This window comes from Artemia sp. Qi Xiang Cuo, chromosome 9 (assembly GCF_049724085.1).
Source record: "Artemia sp. Qi Xiang Cuo chromosome 9, ASM4972408v1, whole genome shotgun sequence".
In the NCBI taxonomy this organism is placed as follows: domain Eukaryota; kingdom Metazoa; phylum Arthropoda; class Branchiopoda; order Anostraca; family Artemiidae; genus Artemia; species Artemia sp. Qi Xiang Cuo.
The window spans coordinates 31,829,143-31,845,451 of record NC_142802.1 but is presented as its reverse complement, the minus strand read 5'-3'; the positions used below and the strand labels follow the sequence as shown (position 1 = coordinate 31,845,451).

The 16,309-nt window shown below is 35.0% G+C and overlaps 1 protein-coding gene and 1 non-coding gene across 2 annotated transcripts in view; both read right to left on the bottom strand.

Moving 5' to 3' along the window:
- Positions 1–505: 505 nt before the first annotated feature.
- The window catches only part of LOC148948573 (protein transport protein Sec61 subunit alpha), a 40,424-nt gene continuing 24,620 nt past the window's right edge, over positions 506–16,309 (bottom strand). Inside the window, exons 6-8 of the mRNA XM_089094479.1 lie at positions 11,002–11,141; positions 2,614–2,862; positions 506–997 (exon numbers count right to left, since the gene is read on the bottom strand). Coding sequence (XP_088950605.1) covers positions 734–997; positions 2,614–2,862; positions 11,002–11,141 — 653 coding nt within the window. The 3' untranslated portion in view covers positions 506–733. The remainder of the gene's footprint in view (positions 998–2,613; positions 2,863–11,001; positions 11,142–16,309) is intronic.
- TRNAV-UAC (transfer RNA valine (anticodon UAC)) lies at positions 15,540–15,612 on the bottom strand. Its single transcript has one exon. It is a non-coding gene; the product is annotated as a tRNA-Val (tRNA).

Below are 16,309 nucleotides of genomic sequence, written 5' to 3'. Positions count from 1 at the left end.
AAGATTGTATGAAATTTTGATATTTGGAATCAGCATAAAAAGAAAATACTTTTCATCTTACAGTAACCATTAGCTTAAGCATATAAATATTCGTATAAAAAGTGGCGTCAATCGATGGAGAAAGAGGGGGGAGGCTGTCCAATGTAGATTTAGAAAAATATCTTATCTGGAATAATTTCACTGAAAAGGCCCTTTTTGACATTGAAGAAAACGAAAACTTTGACCCCTCCCCTTTTTCCAAGACCTTGAAAAATAAATTTTGACATAACTGCTTATAACACAGACCTGAATACTGAATATTTTTAATCAAGTACACTCTAATTTGTTCTACCCTTCCATATTTTCAATCCTGACTATATTAACCATAAATAAATAAAAAAGGATCGATCCTCTGAGCAAATTTATAACGAAAAAAAGAAACCAATATAGTTGATACTATATAAAAAGGAAAATAAAAATAATAATTGTCAAAAATTTCCTCTAAAAACAGTTTTTCATACTGTAATGCAATTGACTCCTAAGAAGGAAATCACTTTAAGAATATAAAAAAAAGGAAAAAAAAAACACAAAAAACAACATATAATACGTTGTCCAAGTCCATCAATTAGAAATAAATAACGACACTTTCACTCTCACATGCTTTCTCCACGGGGAGATAGACAAGACGCAGTAGTCTCAAATATAATCCAGAAATCACTCCCACTGGAAAACATTTGTCTTATAAGGTCACTTTTTAAAAGAACATTGAACTCATTCCTCCAACCTCAGACTGTTCCTTTACAAATATCTCAAAATATTGATATATAATTGTGACAGCCAACAGAATACCAGTGCCTGAGCCAATGGCACCAAGCATATCAGCTAAAACTGATAAAGCACCAATGCAAAGGCCACCGAATGCAGCAGCCGTTGGGATATACCTGTTCAATTGATGGATCATCGACTTCTCCCTATGGCCTCTCATTACCATTTGCTGCTCTTTAAGTTGCTTGGCAACCTGAAAATACAGCCAGTTTTTAAACAGTTTATTAGATTCCACTGCATTGCCATTTACAAGAAAAATGAAGTGAAAATATGCAATGGGTAAAACTTTTAATTAAGACAGTGAAAATATATTGAAAATATAAATGCCAATATCAGCTTACAGTTTAACATCCGAAAGCCTTTGTTAAAAGAAATTAACAAAAAAAAAAACAAAAAAAAACAACAACAAAACCACTTTATGTCTGATGAACTATAGCTGTATATTCGGGCTTTTATTAGAATATACATTGTTTCAATGTCTCAATTAAAAGATTTGTCCGCTAGTATACATTATGATTTATAGCCAATTTTTAACAACACAAATGAGACTGAGATATACTATTAAGGCTTCAGACGACAGTAGAAGTGTATATTTCGAATATATAAAAAATAACTAACGAAACTATGTTTTCCATTTGTCGTATTCAAAAGTCGCATTTTTATGAAGAAAAGGTGACCAAAGAAAGAAGATAAACTGAAAAACTTTCTTGGATATGCATTAGTGAGATGTGCATGATTACATGGTCACAAAAGTTTAAATTAACTTCTTAGTTCTGAACTATTTGGGTTCAAATTTTCCTAACTTTATGACTAAATAAATAAGAAATTACTATTTGCTTTGTCAACAAAAAGTGCTGGGGTGCTATAGCCCCAATGATAGAGACATATTGATAAAGCTAATCATCACGACTCTTTGGCAAAGAAAGAAAGAAAGAAAGAAAGAAAGAAAGAGAGAGAGAGAGGAAAAATAACTTTCAAATTATTCACACGTTCTTTTTTCATCATAAAAAGTTAAAATTTTGAAGAAACTTCACCTGATACTCACTGCAACATCTTAAAATTTCATAAAATTTCTTCTGATCCTTCATTCAAGGTACCATTTGTACTTACCCATTAAAATAGCTACTATCATTTTGGGATTTATTTTAAAAACCAATCATTACAGTCGAGTTTAAGCTTCTTTCATTCAAGAATGAATGATTTAATTCAAGAGATGGTATAAATAACCACTATGTCTGCAGTCTAAAGCCAATGTCTTTTTATGTCTCTATATTATATTCAGTAAGATTAACTCTTTACATAAATGTTCCAAATTTTGAATTAAAGTTATTCGAGTAACATAACTTTTCATCCTCAACTAGACACTTTCATAAAGAGATTCTTACTTCCTTACATTCGGACAATTCATCGCATTTAATTAGTTGGGACCATCGCCTAGTGCCTTGATATAGGCCTAGACTATAGTTAATTTTTGACTTTGCCAGACTTTTTGATTCAAGAATTTTTGGTAGGATATAAGCCTAGAGCATAATCATACTACATTGGAATGATCCCTTTAAAAAAAGGTCTCAAATATATTTCATTTACAAAACATCTTAAGGAATAATGACGAAACCACACATTTCAAGGCTAACTCAAAACTTCGCCACCATCATTGGATCAATTCCGGATTTTCTGATAGCATACATACAAACCCAGAATAAAACCGGACTACACGGAATGGCGTCTTAATGAAACATGCCTTGAACTGCTCAATTTACAAAACATTTTAACAAAAGGGAGTCAGAAGCCTAGATTTAGAATACTTACATCTTTAGCAGATGATCCAGAAATGTCGATCCAAGATTTGGAGAAAAAAGCACAGGATCCAAGCATTAAAATAATGTAGATTAAGGCATGAATTGGATCATCAGCTATGCTACCCAAGCTTTCCGGGGGTGACAAGTAGTAACACAAACCTCCAATTGGATGAGCACGAGCAGGTCCTCCACCCGCAACGTCAGACCATACACCAAGTAGGTTTACAAGAAAGTTACCAGCAAATCTAGCAGACAACATCTGTTGACAGAAAACAATTTAAGTACTCCAATATTTGTACATATTCTGCAATATGTATAGGGCAAAAGAACAAAAGGGAAAAAATGAAAGAGAAGAGTTATAATAAATGACTGCACAAAAGTGATCTTAATGAAAGTCACTATTCACTAGATGGTGCAACCTCATCAAAATTCTTAAGGACCCCGAACACATAAATTGGATCAGCATGTGGTCTATAATAATGAAAAAAAAAAAAAAAAAAAAAAAAAAAAAAAAAAAAAAAAAACTCAAAAACTGGTAAGTTTTTGGCAGTGCCGAAAACCTTTAAGGTATTATGCCATCTCGTAGTCCTTCTCCCGACTATTTCTACTTTGATTCCACCAGTGAAATTAACGGGGACCCATAATGAGTTACATTATTCCAAAAGAAGACGAACAAAACTTTTCTATACCTTAAAGAAATAACATTTTAAAACTTCTTTTTAGAGTTAAGAGGCAATAGTTGGTAGCTCTTAGAACTTAAGACACATATTTATCAAATCTCAAATGTACTTCGTGGTTGCAGTAGTACCTACAACCTAGTAAAGGACGAACCGCGGCATATAGTATCAAACAGTTCGTGGTAACGAACTGTAAGTAAGGAGCGACCCGGCTCAATGGTAACCGAAACTCTAAAAAATCGGAATTTTTGTACCAATAGATACATCAAAAGAATCAGATTTTAATTTTGATTTCAAATATAAAAGTTTAATCAAGTTTTATATTACCCATCAAAAGTTACGCGCCTGAGAAAATTTGGCTGATTTTCGAAAAAAGGGGGAGAGACCCCCTAAAAGTTATATAACCTTAATGAAAGTCACACCATAATATTCAGCGTATCAGATAACCCTACTGTAGAGGTTTCAAGCTCCTATCTACAAAAATGTGGAATTTTGCATTTTTGGCCAGAAGAAAGATCATGGGTGCGTGTTTATTTTTCATTTTTTTTTTTCCAGGGGTAATCGTATTGACCCAGTGGTCCTAGAATATCGTAAAAGGGCTCATTGGAACGAAAATTAAAAGTTCTAGTGCCCTTTTTAAGTGACCAAAAAAAATGGAGGGCAACTAGGCCCCCTCCCACGCTCATTTTTTTCTCAAAGTCACCCAATTAAAATTTTGAGATAGCCATTGTGTTTAGCATAGTCGAAAACCTAATAAATATGTCTTTTACGATGACTTAATTCGCCACAGTTCCCAGGGGAAGGGCTGCAAGTTATGAACTTTGCCCATTGCTTACATATTGTATTGGTTATTGGGAAGTATACAGACATTTTCAGGAAGAATTTTTTTCTGGTGGGGGGGGGGAGGGGGGCTGGAGAAGGGGGTTACTCGGGAGAATCTCCGTGGAGGATGTTTCTTTGGGGTAAGGGACGTTTCTATGAAGGGGGCGCCGGATTTCCAAGCATTATTTAAAAAACGATCAGAAATTAAATTAAAAAAAACAAGTACTTTCAACTGAAAGTAAGAAGCAACATTAGAACTTAAAATGAACAGAAATTATTACGTATATGAGGGGGTTCTCCCCCAAGTCAATACTTCGCTCTTTACGCTACAGTTTTTTTTTTTTAGTGCTTTCAAAAGAGCTATCTATTCTAATTAAACGGCCTTTGTGATTCAGGGGTTTGTTAATTAAATTTTTTTTAAACTTTTAACTTAAAGAGCGTGGTATTGACTAAGGGGAGAACCCCATAATATACTTAATAAAATAAACATAATAAAAAAAAAACAATAAAAAAAAAACAAGCTATATGGCTCAATAGTAAGTTAAACTTTTAAAAACGGAACTTTGATGCCAATAAATGTATCAAAAGCATGGTACTATAACGCTGATTCTAAATATATGAATTTTTTTAATTTTAGTATTACTCATCAAAGGCTACGAGCCTCAGAAAACTCACCTGATTTTTTAAAGAGGGGGAAAACATCCCCTAAAAGTGAAAATTTTTTAATGAAAATCACACCGTCAGATTCAGCGTATCAGAAAACCCTATTACATAGGTTTCATGCTCATATCTGCAAAAATCTGCAACTTTGTATTTTTTGCCAGATGAAAAATATACGAATATAGAAGTTCGTTGCGTAAGTTAATTTGTAAATTACGTCAGAACCAAATTTAGAGACAGCCATTTAGCAAAAGAAAAGTAAAATTTTTATGCAAATTTTGTTTACTTATTCAATGACGGCGAGCCAAAATAAAAGCTGCATTAACTAAAAAACGATCAGAAATTAAGTAAAAAAACAAGTTTTTTAAACTGAAAATAAGGAGCGACATTAAAACTTAAAACGAACAGAAATTATTCCGTATATGAAAGGGACTGTGCCCTCCGCAACGCCGCGCGCGTTACGCTAAAGTTTTAATCTGTCTCACCACTTTATTTTTTAAAACAATAAAAAACTTTAGCGTAAAGAGCGTGGCGTTTAGGAGGGGACAGCCCCGTTCATATACGGAATAATTTCTGTTCGGTTTAAGTTTTAATGTCGCTCCTTACTTTCAGTTTAAAAAACTTGTTTTTTTTATTTAATTATAGTAAAGAACGAACTCTAGCCTATAGTAATCAAAATATTAAAACAAAATACAATTTTCGACAAACAATAAATCATAATATGCATGAAGATGCAACACACTTGTCTTTAGGCAAGATAAGATATCACAAATATCTTTAGGAAAGTTGCTTCTCTGGGGTATGGTGACATATTTGACTGACTTCGCAGCCAAATTCCCCGTGGTTCGTTCTTTACTATCCGAACATTGAATTGAAAATAAAGTATTTTGCAGTAGGCATCAAGACATGGCTAATTTTAGAAAAAAAAACAAGACAGATAGTTCCAGTAATTGAGAGGCAAAAATGTTTAATTGGCACGGGTAAATGGTGGGAGTAAGTATGACTCTCTTATTGTACAAATACTTGTGTGTTAGTTTTTTGAAGACACACCTGCCTAGAGTCTCAGTCAGGTTGACCAAGAATTTAAAATTGACCCAGGACCATTAGATTGCCTGGAATGAGAGGGAAACAAGGCACGCCCGCCTATGGTCTTAAGAAGGTTGGCCAAGAATTTAGAATTGACACAGGATCATTAATTTGCCCGGAATAACAGGCAAACAATCGTTTAAAGCCATATTCATCTTCCAAATAGTACCTATTCATTGCCTAAGCTCAGCCCCGCATTCTGAACCAATTTTAATTTTTCACAAATTTTTCAAATTTTTGGGTCACTTGCCCATATTGTTCCAAATTCCTTTCTCAATTTAGCACTTGTTCACGGATGCCCACAGTCACCAATCACTTTCCAAATAGTATCTATTCAATGCCTAAGCTCAGTCCAGCATTCTGAGCAAATTTCAACTTTTCACAATTTTTTCGAATTTTTGGGTCACTTGCCTGAGACTATGGGCGAATTCCTCTCTCGCCTTAGAACTTATTGACGGATGCCTAAAGCCGTGAATGATTTACACCGTACCAATACATACCAACAATATTTTTTTCATTTTCACACGGTGTCCCAATCTAGCCAATGTCCATCGCTTAGCATCCAAGCCTTTTGGAAAGGCACGCCTGCCTAGTCTCAGGTAGGCTGACCAAAAATTTAAAGTTGACATAGGAACGTTACATTGCCTGTAATGAGAGGCAAACAAGGTACGTCCGCCTATGGTCTTGGTAAGGTTGACCAAGAATTTAGAATTGACACAGGACCGTTATTTTGCGTCCTGTGTGAACTAGAGATACAAAGACTACACAGACAAATATTGACAGCATTAAAAATGGGTGATGTCATCCCCTGAATAAATACTTTGCCCAATAATCCTTTTAAAATTTTAGTTAGACCAAAACGATCTAACTCAGGTATACCTGCATGATAGTTTTGTAAAGTGAGTATTCCAATGCAGGATTTTTTCTTTTATAAAAAGTGGTTCTTATTATCTATTATCATATCATTATACATTCTCTCTTTGCTCGTTTGTTACAATAACAATTTTTTATGCTATTCATATTTAGCTGTAAGGGTGTGCGTGTAACTGAACCCCATTTAACTAAACCATCGTGCAACTGAACCACTGAACTCAGTTTTTAGTATTCTAAAAACATGAGGCAATATAATTGGGTAGAACACAAGTTAGAATTTTTACATGTTCAACCTTGTTGGAATTGTTTGTTCCTAAAAGTCATGATATAAACGCCTGTCAAGATCATTCAAAAAAGCTTTTTTTTATTTCTAAAAAAAAGAACAAGATCCGATGTGACAAACCTAAAAATTAAAGCTGATTTGTATTTCTCTTTTTTCCGATGAATCAGACCTTTCTGGACGTTAGGTAATAAACACGTGTTTATACTACTTGACCTTTGTCAATCTAGATAAAGAATTTTGATCAGATGTCTTTGAGGAGATTGCAGCTAAAAAGGATATGGAAGGGGACTGGTTGCCCTCCAACCTATTTTTTCAACATTCCTTCAACACGCCCAGAAAGTTTAAATTTCATACCCTAAGCTATTCGCGACACATTGCAGATACGTCGTCTTGTAAAACAGGATGCACAAAGTATCTCTTGATTTAGTTGAAGATACTCCTAAACATTTTCGGAACGATGTGGTGGCTGATACCATCATCTATTGTAGATATTGCTAGAATTTCCTTTTCACAACTAATAAAGAAAAAAAATGTCTTTTGATTGTGTTTGGCATTCTTCTTGACATTTCCTTAATTTTTGACGTTAATGCTCCGTGCTTTTTTTTTATTTATTGGATCAAACATGCTAATTCTGTATTTATCCGAAGGCTATGAGAGTTGAGATGTTTTGGCATTAAAATGCAGCCTTTGAGGTATCTCCCTCTCTCCCTGGCTACAAAACAATCAGAGAACTCCATTACAGAAGTTTAAGTATCTTGTTAAGCTCTGTAATTCGTCCATCAAACAGTTCGTGGTAACGGACTGTAAGTAAGGAGCGACCCGGCCCAATAGCAACCGAAACTCTAAAAAACGGAATTTTTATACCAATAGATACATCAAAAGAATTTTGATTTCAAATATATATGTTTCATCAAGTTTAATCTTACCCATCAAAAGTTATGCGCCTGAAAAAATTTGGCTGATTTCCAAAAAAAGGGGGAAAGACCCCCTAAAAACTATAGAACCTTAATGAAAATCACACCATCATATTCAGCGTATTAGAGAACCCCACTTTAGAGGTTTGAAGCTCCAACCTATAAAAATGTTGAATTTTCCATTTTTTGCCAGAAGAAAGGTCACGGGTGCGTGTTTATTTGTTTTTTTTTTCTTTTCCCCAGGGGTAATCGTATCGACCCAGTGGTCCTATAATATCTTGGGAGGGCTCATTGGAACGGAAATTAAAAGTTCTAGTGCCCTTTTTAAGTGACCAAAAAAATGGAGGGCAACTAGGTCCCATGCTCATTTTTTTCCCAAAGTCACCCGATCAAAATTTTGAGATAACCATTTGTTCAGCACGGTCGAAAGTATGATAAATATGTCTATGAGGAAGACTTAATCCCTCGAAGCCCCCAGGGGGTGGGCTGAAAGTTATGAACTTTACCCAATGTTAACATATAGTATTGGTTATTGGGAAGCATACAGACGTTTTCAGGGGGAATTTTTTCTGGTAGTGGGGGTGGGCTGGGGGCTATATGGGAGGATATTTTCATGAAGGAAGTTTTCATGGGGGAAGCGACATTGCTATGAAGGGGGCGCCGGATTTCCAATCATTATTAAAAAAAATAATAATCATAAATTAAATATAAAAAACAAGTTTTTCAACTGAAAGTAAGGAGAAACATCAAAACTTAAAACGAATAAAAAATATTAGCTATATAATTGGGTTCATCTTCTAGTCAATACCTCGCTCTTTAAGCCAAAGATTTTTTAGTACTTTCATCAGAGCTATTTATTCTAATTAACGGTCTTTGTGATTAAGGGGTCATTTTTAAAGAATTGGAACAAAATTTGAACTTCATCTTAAAGAGCAAGGTATTGACTAGTGTTACGTAAGTTAATATGTAAATTACGTCAGAACCAAATTTCGAGACAGCCATTTAGCAAAAGAAAAGTAAAATTTCTATGCAAATTTTGTTTACTTATTCAATGACAGTGAGCCAAAACAAAAGCTGCATTAACTAAAAAACGATCAGAAATTAAATAAAAAAAAACAAGTTTTTTAAACTGAAAGTAAGGAGCGACATTAAAACTTAAAACGAACAGAAATTATTCCGTATATGAAAGGGGCTGTCCCCTCCTCAACGCCTCGCTCTTTACGCTAAAGTTTGACTCTGTCTCACAACTTTATTTTTTAAAACAATAAAAAACTTTAGCGTAAAGAGCGAGGCGTTGAGGAGGGGACAGCCCCTTTCATATACGGAATAATTTGTTCATTTTAAGTTTTAATGTCGCTCCTTACTTTCACTTTAGAAAACTTGTTTTTTTTAATCATTGCTTACAGATAGCGTTTGTTATTGGAAAACATACGGACACTTTTTGCGTGGGAGTTTTCTGAAGGGGAGGGTTTCTGGAGGATTTTCCGTGAGGAGAACATTTTTGCACGGAAAAGGCGGGCAAGATTTACAAATAAATTCCTCTTTTCCACTTTCTTTAGCACTTCTCAGCTAGACTAAAAAATAACACGAGCTCAAATAAAATATTCCAAAGTAGAAAACCATATTTTCCGTAACGGGGTATTTTCCAGGGGAGGGTTTTTCCTTACGAGAGGGGGGGGGGTAAACGAGACCCGTAGACAGTGACAGGGCGTAGGGGAACCCCATTAACAGACATAAAAAAAGGAGAAATAAATATGGCTTTAAGAATTTGTGACGCCCGACTTTCTTTGTTTTTGTGACAACAAAACAGAGCTTTTGTAATAATCATCTTAACAGTCATTTATATTATGACTTTACAATTGCACGAGAGCTCAGTTGCACGGTGGTTCAGCTGCACGATGGCTCAGTTACAATGGAACCAGCTGCAAGAGTGATAGCACTGCTCTTGTAAAGAGCTGCGTGGACACAGTGATTACAACGTGGTTCGTTCTTTACCAGGTAACTTGCTAAGAAAAAGCCGGAGGTTTTTTCTTGTAAGTAACATATTAGTGGAAAAACCGTCGGTTGAAGTTGATTTAGGAACAGTAACTGTTATTTCGGCTATTTAGATACTAATACAAATACAAGACTAACTAATTCAAAGCTATAGAAGGATGCATTCAAATACTTCAGACAGCTTGACGGAACCTTTGTAGACATGGGACGTTTTCCTGTTGCAGAGCTGATCATTTTCAAACTTTTTATTTTATTTATTTTCAATGTTTTTAGTGCATTTCAGAGCGAAAGACCTGTGTGTCATGCTTTCAAGCTCAGAAGGGGGAAAATGTGCCCGCAACAATATTTCAGAGGAATGTGCCAGCATTTCAGGTGATAAATAGGTTTGCCAATCTTTCCTTACAATAGAGGAAGATTCAGTCTCTAGGGTTGTCTGAAGTTCTCTTGATTGGCCGTTAAAACTAGACCGTATTTTGTCTACGACCATTCTACATATTATCTTCGTAATTACGTTAGTATTCGTATTCCATTCAGTCCATTAGCCTGATCCGATTACAACCCCTTGACTCCTTGTCATTCTACCAGAAATACTTTGCTGGATTTGGCTAGAAAATTTCACTCATTTCGCACAATTAAAAGGATTGTAAACACATTTGTAATCTCAGGCTCATTTTTTTAGCGCCCACGTGCAGTTGATGTCTCTGGTCCAATTTTGAATTGTGGGTTAATTTGATAATCATGTGAGATAATTTGGACTGGCTGGGTTTTCGGCACTTACTCGTAGGCGGATGGTTGAGTGTTTTTTATTCCTTTTTTGTCTTTTGTTTTTCTTTTCTTTATTCCTGCACTCCCGGCCACAAGGACTTCATAGGAAGGTTTTGATGTTGAATGTGTTGTTTTTGCTGACTATCAGTATAGCATTTATAATTCTTGGATGTTTTTTTTTGCTAGAATAATAAATTTTATTATTAAGGGATTTATTTTAGAATTTTATTTAAGCCCAGCACCATTTATTGCTAATATATCAGTAAAATAAATATCAGAACATTCGCAGAACGTAAAAAATTTGATTTCAAATACATTCTTACCTGGGACAAAACGTAGAGGTTTGATACAAGGGCGGACTGAAGAATAATAGGAATATTTGAAGTGTAAAACAACTTGATGGGATAGCTGCTATACTGGCCCCTGTAGCGGGCTGACTTAATTGGAAGATCGACACGGAAACCTAAAACAAAAATAACAGATTATGTTAATGTTTCCATCTATAAAAAAAACCCAGAGATATCTGAAATAAATAGGCTTGTAGTAAGAAGAAGAAACATATGAAATGAGTCCTAAAAATTGTATTTCCTTGCCCAAGGAGTGTTTCAACATATATTTTTTGGCCAAATAGCAGGTATTTGGCCAGCAAAAGGCTCACAGGATTCTTGACAAGTGGCCGCTTTTTGGGTCAGGGTGTTTTGCATCTAAGGTTTTTCACTAAGCTGAGTTACAACACTTGTTTATGATATTGAAGCTATTTCAAGCATTGTGCATGATTATAATCACTAGTTATTAGACATAAACTTCTTACAAGAAAAGAAAGGGACTACCACATATGTATTAAATTATTTATTGTTTGAACGCAATCTATACCAATTAGACTATGCAGATACACGTTTTTTTTCAAATAACTGTTAGAAAAACAATGCCAAAATCTATAATTGCATTATAGAGCAACAATAATGCTTTCTTAGCTTTTTCCATGATCAGCAGTCTCTAGCACGGTAATGGTAAAACGTGACGATTCAAACATTTTGTTTTACCTAAAGAACAGAAATTATCACTTTTGAATCTATGCAACACACATCTAAAAAAATAGCTCAAATAAACAGACTCGTAATCTTAAGGACCAATTAGTTAAGAATCAAACAGAATAGTTTTTTTTTGTGGAGTTGATGTCCCCTGAGTGTTTAGTTTTGTTCTATGGTGGTCTTCTCTGCGCTATGACTCCCAGGCCTCAGGTATGGTCTCTTTTTAATTTTATATGTTGTTTGGCGATTGATTTCTTTTTTATGGTTGTTTGATTTTTTATTGATTTTTTTTATATTTTTTTTTCTCATTCCCCCTTGTATCCCTGGCCATGGAGCCTTTCGAGGGGGATTAGGAGTGTTGTGATTGGATTGTGTATGTATTGTGGAATAAAATTATATTTCCCTATATTTATAGGTTTATGCAAAAGTAAGACTTAACTGAAAACACAGAACCCACACAAAAAGAAAGGATATTGTCTCAGGCGCAAGGACATTCCTTCAGAAAATAGCAGGTTAATGATGAGGCCATAAAAAGAAAATAGTCAGTGCAAAGTCACGATTGAAATACCAAATTCGATTTTTTGCTTGTTTTTAATGAAACTTTTATTTCAATTAAAATTCTGTGTGTATTAAGCTTGGTCCAAGAAGTATACAAAAACACGTCCAGCTACGATCCGACCCATTGATGGGGGGGGGGGGATGGGCAGGGTGAGGATGTGGTTCCCCGGAATTTTGGCGTCAGCACATCTATTTGCAAAAAGCGGTAGTCATATCTCAGCCAAACTTTATGAAATTAACAGCTACTGTCCTAGTTTTGCATTTTGGGAGTCAGGATACAATCGAGCTTCTGTGAAGGGAAGAGGTCCCTAAGTTCTTGCCAACAGGAAGTCTAATCTACAAGAAGAGAATTTAAGGTCTCAACCAAACTTGGTGGGACCTAAAGGCAGGTATCCTAGCTACGCCTTTTGGGTGGCCAAAGCAATCCAATCCAACCTCGTAAGGGTGAAGGATAGGGCTCTTAAATTCCCGTTTTCAGGACAGCTTCCAGAAAAGGCTGTCATATCTCAACCAAATTGAAAGGAAGTAAGAGATAAAGGTCACAAAATGTTCGTCACCGGCACCTCTACCAGAGAAGTTGGTCAAATAGAATCAAACTGGAAGAGCTAGCGTCTCAGTTATGCCTTTTGGAGGTTTCAACTATGACCTATTTGAGGAGGAGTCCCTCCTCAATGTTTCTCTTCAACACAACATCTACCATAGCGGACTGCCAGATCCCAATTGAAAACAGAAAATATACAACACGCGTCCTAGATATATATATCTACAACCTGACCTCTACAGGGGGGGGGGGGGTCTGGAATTCTATTCACACTTAAGGGAAGATTGATATTAAAACAATTAACTATTACTAGGAGTCAAATCCGCTGCTAACTATACAGGCAGCTCTATCGCTAAGTTAATACAGCCCACCGACAAAATTTTATCCATCTTTTTTTGTAACTTTGCCACTCTTGAGACACTAACCATGAATAGTGGAAATGTTTGCAACAAAAGGGGAAAAAATATAGAAATATATGCTAAGACCAAGCACAGTCCAGTATATACGAAGTGCACTATTAGACCTGCAACCTTCATAACAAATGATGGAAGCTTGCATTAAAACTTGCCGTTAGTGAGAGACGGACCCGCGAGCCTCGTGGTTACTAGACAAAAAACTCTGCCATTGAACTACGACAGCCAACCAAAAAATTTATCTAGCAAAAATATTTTTATATAACTTTGCCGTTTAAAATGATAAGAAAGTGTGGTAAATTCAAAACATAAGAAACTTTAAGTGACAAAGGGAGAGCTATCGCGGCTTCTTTTGTATATTTTTATTTTCTCTAATTTCGTAAGAAAATTGTCAACATCTTAATGAATTTTGGCTTCGTATTAAGATTAGAGTACAAGAGGAAAATCATTGTAAAAAAATAAGGAACCGTGTTATTACCTCTGTTATTAATATCGTTGTTTGACGTAAATTAAATTGCAATTCAACCATGGCGAAATTAGGGTTTATTTTTATTTTTTTATTAGCTGTAAAACTACCGAATAACAAATTACCTGACAATCTACATTAAAAAAATTGGTCTATTCAAAACCTGGTTTAAAACTTATCTAACGTCTTCCCGAGCTCTAATTCATTGTTGAAAAGATTTATGGATGAGCTGATATTTTGAAAAACAACAACACATTTATAAAAAAAGTAAAAATGAGGGGTGACATTGGAAGTTAAAACAAAAATGAATCATTCCATAAGAAGAAGGTTACCTCCCTCGACCCCCCCCCTTTCCCACGCTTAACGGTAAAGTTTAAAAAAAGCTTAACATAATATAAGTTTATTTTGTACATGAAGGGGCTGCCCCCTCATCCCCGTTCTTTTTACAAAAGTTTGAACTTTTATCCCATGCTCTAAGAATTGATCTAACAAGGGCAATTAGAATCAGATAAGGATATTTTTTTTAATGCCTCAAGAATGGAAGAGTTTATTGATATACCTTTCCTTTAAACAATATATTTCTTATTCAAATATTGTAAAAGACAATCGGTTAATAAAACGCTTGCAATTACCTATTAACTACATTTGTTGCACTGAGAAATACTTTCAGCAAATCACTATAAAACTTTGCCATCTAGAGCAGGGGGGGGGGGGATTAGGTGAGTGTTACCTTGTTCGGGCCAAAATTTCTGTCTTGCAGCAAAGAATGGCAGAATCAGGACATAGATCTGGTTAGATCTGAAACTAGTAGATCTTACTCTGAAAAAGGCTCGTTCAAATAGAAATTAAAAGTTCTAGAACCCTTTTCAATTAACAAATGGAATCATGCTAAGTCGTTTTGTCTACAAATCGAAATTTTTAACTCTTGAAAATAATTCTAAAGCGGTTGGTGAATCTTGGTGATCTAAAAATTTTCACTCGGTAGCATTTGCCCCTATTTGGGCTAAAAAGTTTGATTTGTAGACAAAACGACCAAGATCAGCATTTTCTGCCGCATGATCCCATTTGTTACTTAAAAAAGGTGCTAGAACTTTTAATTTTTATTTGAACGAGTCTTAATCCAAAATTCTATGACCGCCACTCGATTTGAACTAACCCACAAAAGTCAACACATTTCTTTAAAAAAAAAACCTGTAAATTTCCGTTTTTTTACATGCAGGAGTTTGAAACTTCTGCCATTGGATTCTTGGACATACTGTATATAACACTTGCTATTTTAATAGCACACACTGCCTTTTCATAATACAAACCACAAAAGGTAAAACAACGAGGAAAAATTTTAAGACAATGAATTTTTTTTCTTAAATTAACATTTTTAATCTATATCTTGAGGGAGACGAAGGGGATTTCCTGGCATGATTTTAAAAAAGGTTCGAAATTAAAAAAGATTAAAGAAGTTTTTTTTTCAACTGAAAGTAAGGAGCAACATTAAAACTTAAAACGAACAGAAATTATTCTCTATATCAGGGGGGGGCCTTCCTTCCTTAACCCCAACTCTTTAAATTAAAGCTAGACTTTTTGTCAAAATTCTTTGGGAAAGACTGCTTAAACACAATGACCGTTGTATTTGAATACGAAGCATTTTTAAAGAACTTTAGAATAAGGGGCGATGGCTGAGGAAGGGACACCCCCTGCCTCCACAGAATAATTTCTGTTTGTTTTAAATCCTATTTTTTACCCTAACCTCTTTGATTCGAAGAGAAAGCTAAATGCCGAAATTAAAAAAATTACCGATAGAGTACTTCAAATCCCAGCTTTAACGTTTATTATACTACTTATAAAACATTAAAAATGGTTCCATCCGGGATCGAACCGGAGACCTTCTGCGTGTAAAGCAGACGTGATAACCACTACACTATGGAACCTTAACTTCTTCTATGTCCTAATCATATGAAGAATAATGCAATAATTCTGAAGCATAATATTTGCAAGAACCAACAGAAATAGTAGACACTACTAACATAAATGCAGCCAAAAATTGCGTTGGTGGCACGGGGAGTGGTGGGGGAGGTGGAGCTGGGTAAATTCAAGGTATTTGTTTAAAATCCGGGCAACACGCGAGAACAACCACATATAGAATCTCAAAGATGCTATATGAAAAACAGGTTTCCGCTAACTTGTGAGGTATTGCTCACTACGTGCCAAAGATTTAAAATTTAGTTTTTTGGGGTTAAAAGGGCTAAAAAAGGTACATAGGTTATAAGCTATGCTTTACCATCACCCCCCCCCCTAATGTGCAAATATATAGCCCAAATTTGTTTCTAAACTAGTATATTTTTTATCAAACTTTGTTTTATTTCATTAGCATTAACTAAACCTCACTTATCGCGTGTTGCCCGGATACTAAACAGAAGCTCCCTCTAGAGGGCCCTGACCTTTGATGACCTTTAAAAATCTGTGTATTATAAAAGTGAAATCTTGCAAAATTGATCTACTGCTTAAATGAAGTACGACATTTTTTTTCAGCTTCACAACTTTGCTCAATCCCAATTTATAAGGTTTTCAAAATATGTAAATACATTTCCTAAATTTTGGAAAAAAAAACATTGACATGGCTTAAAA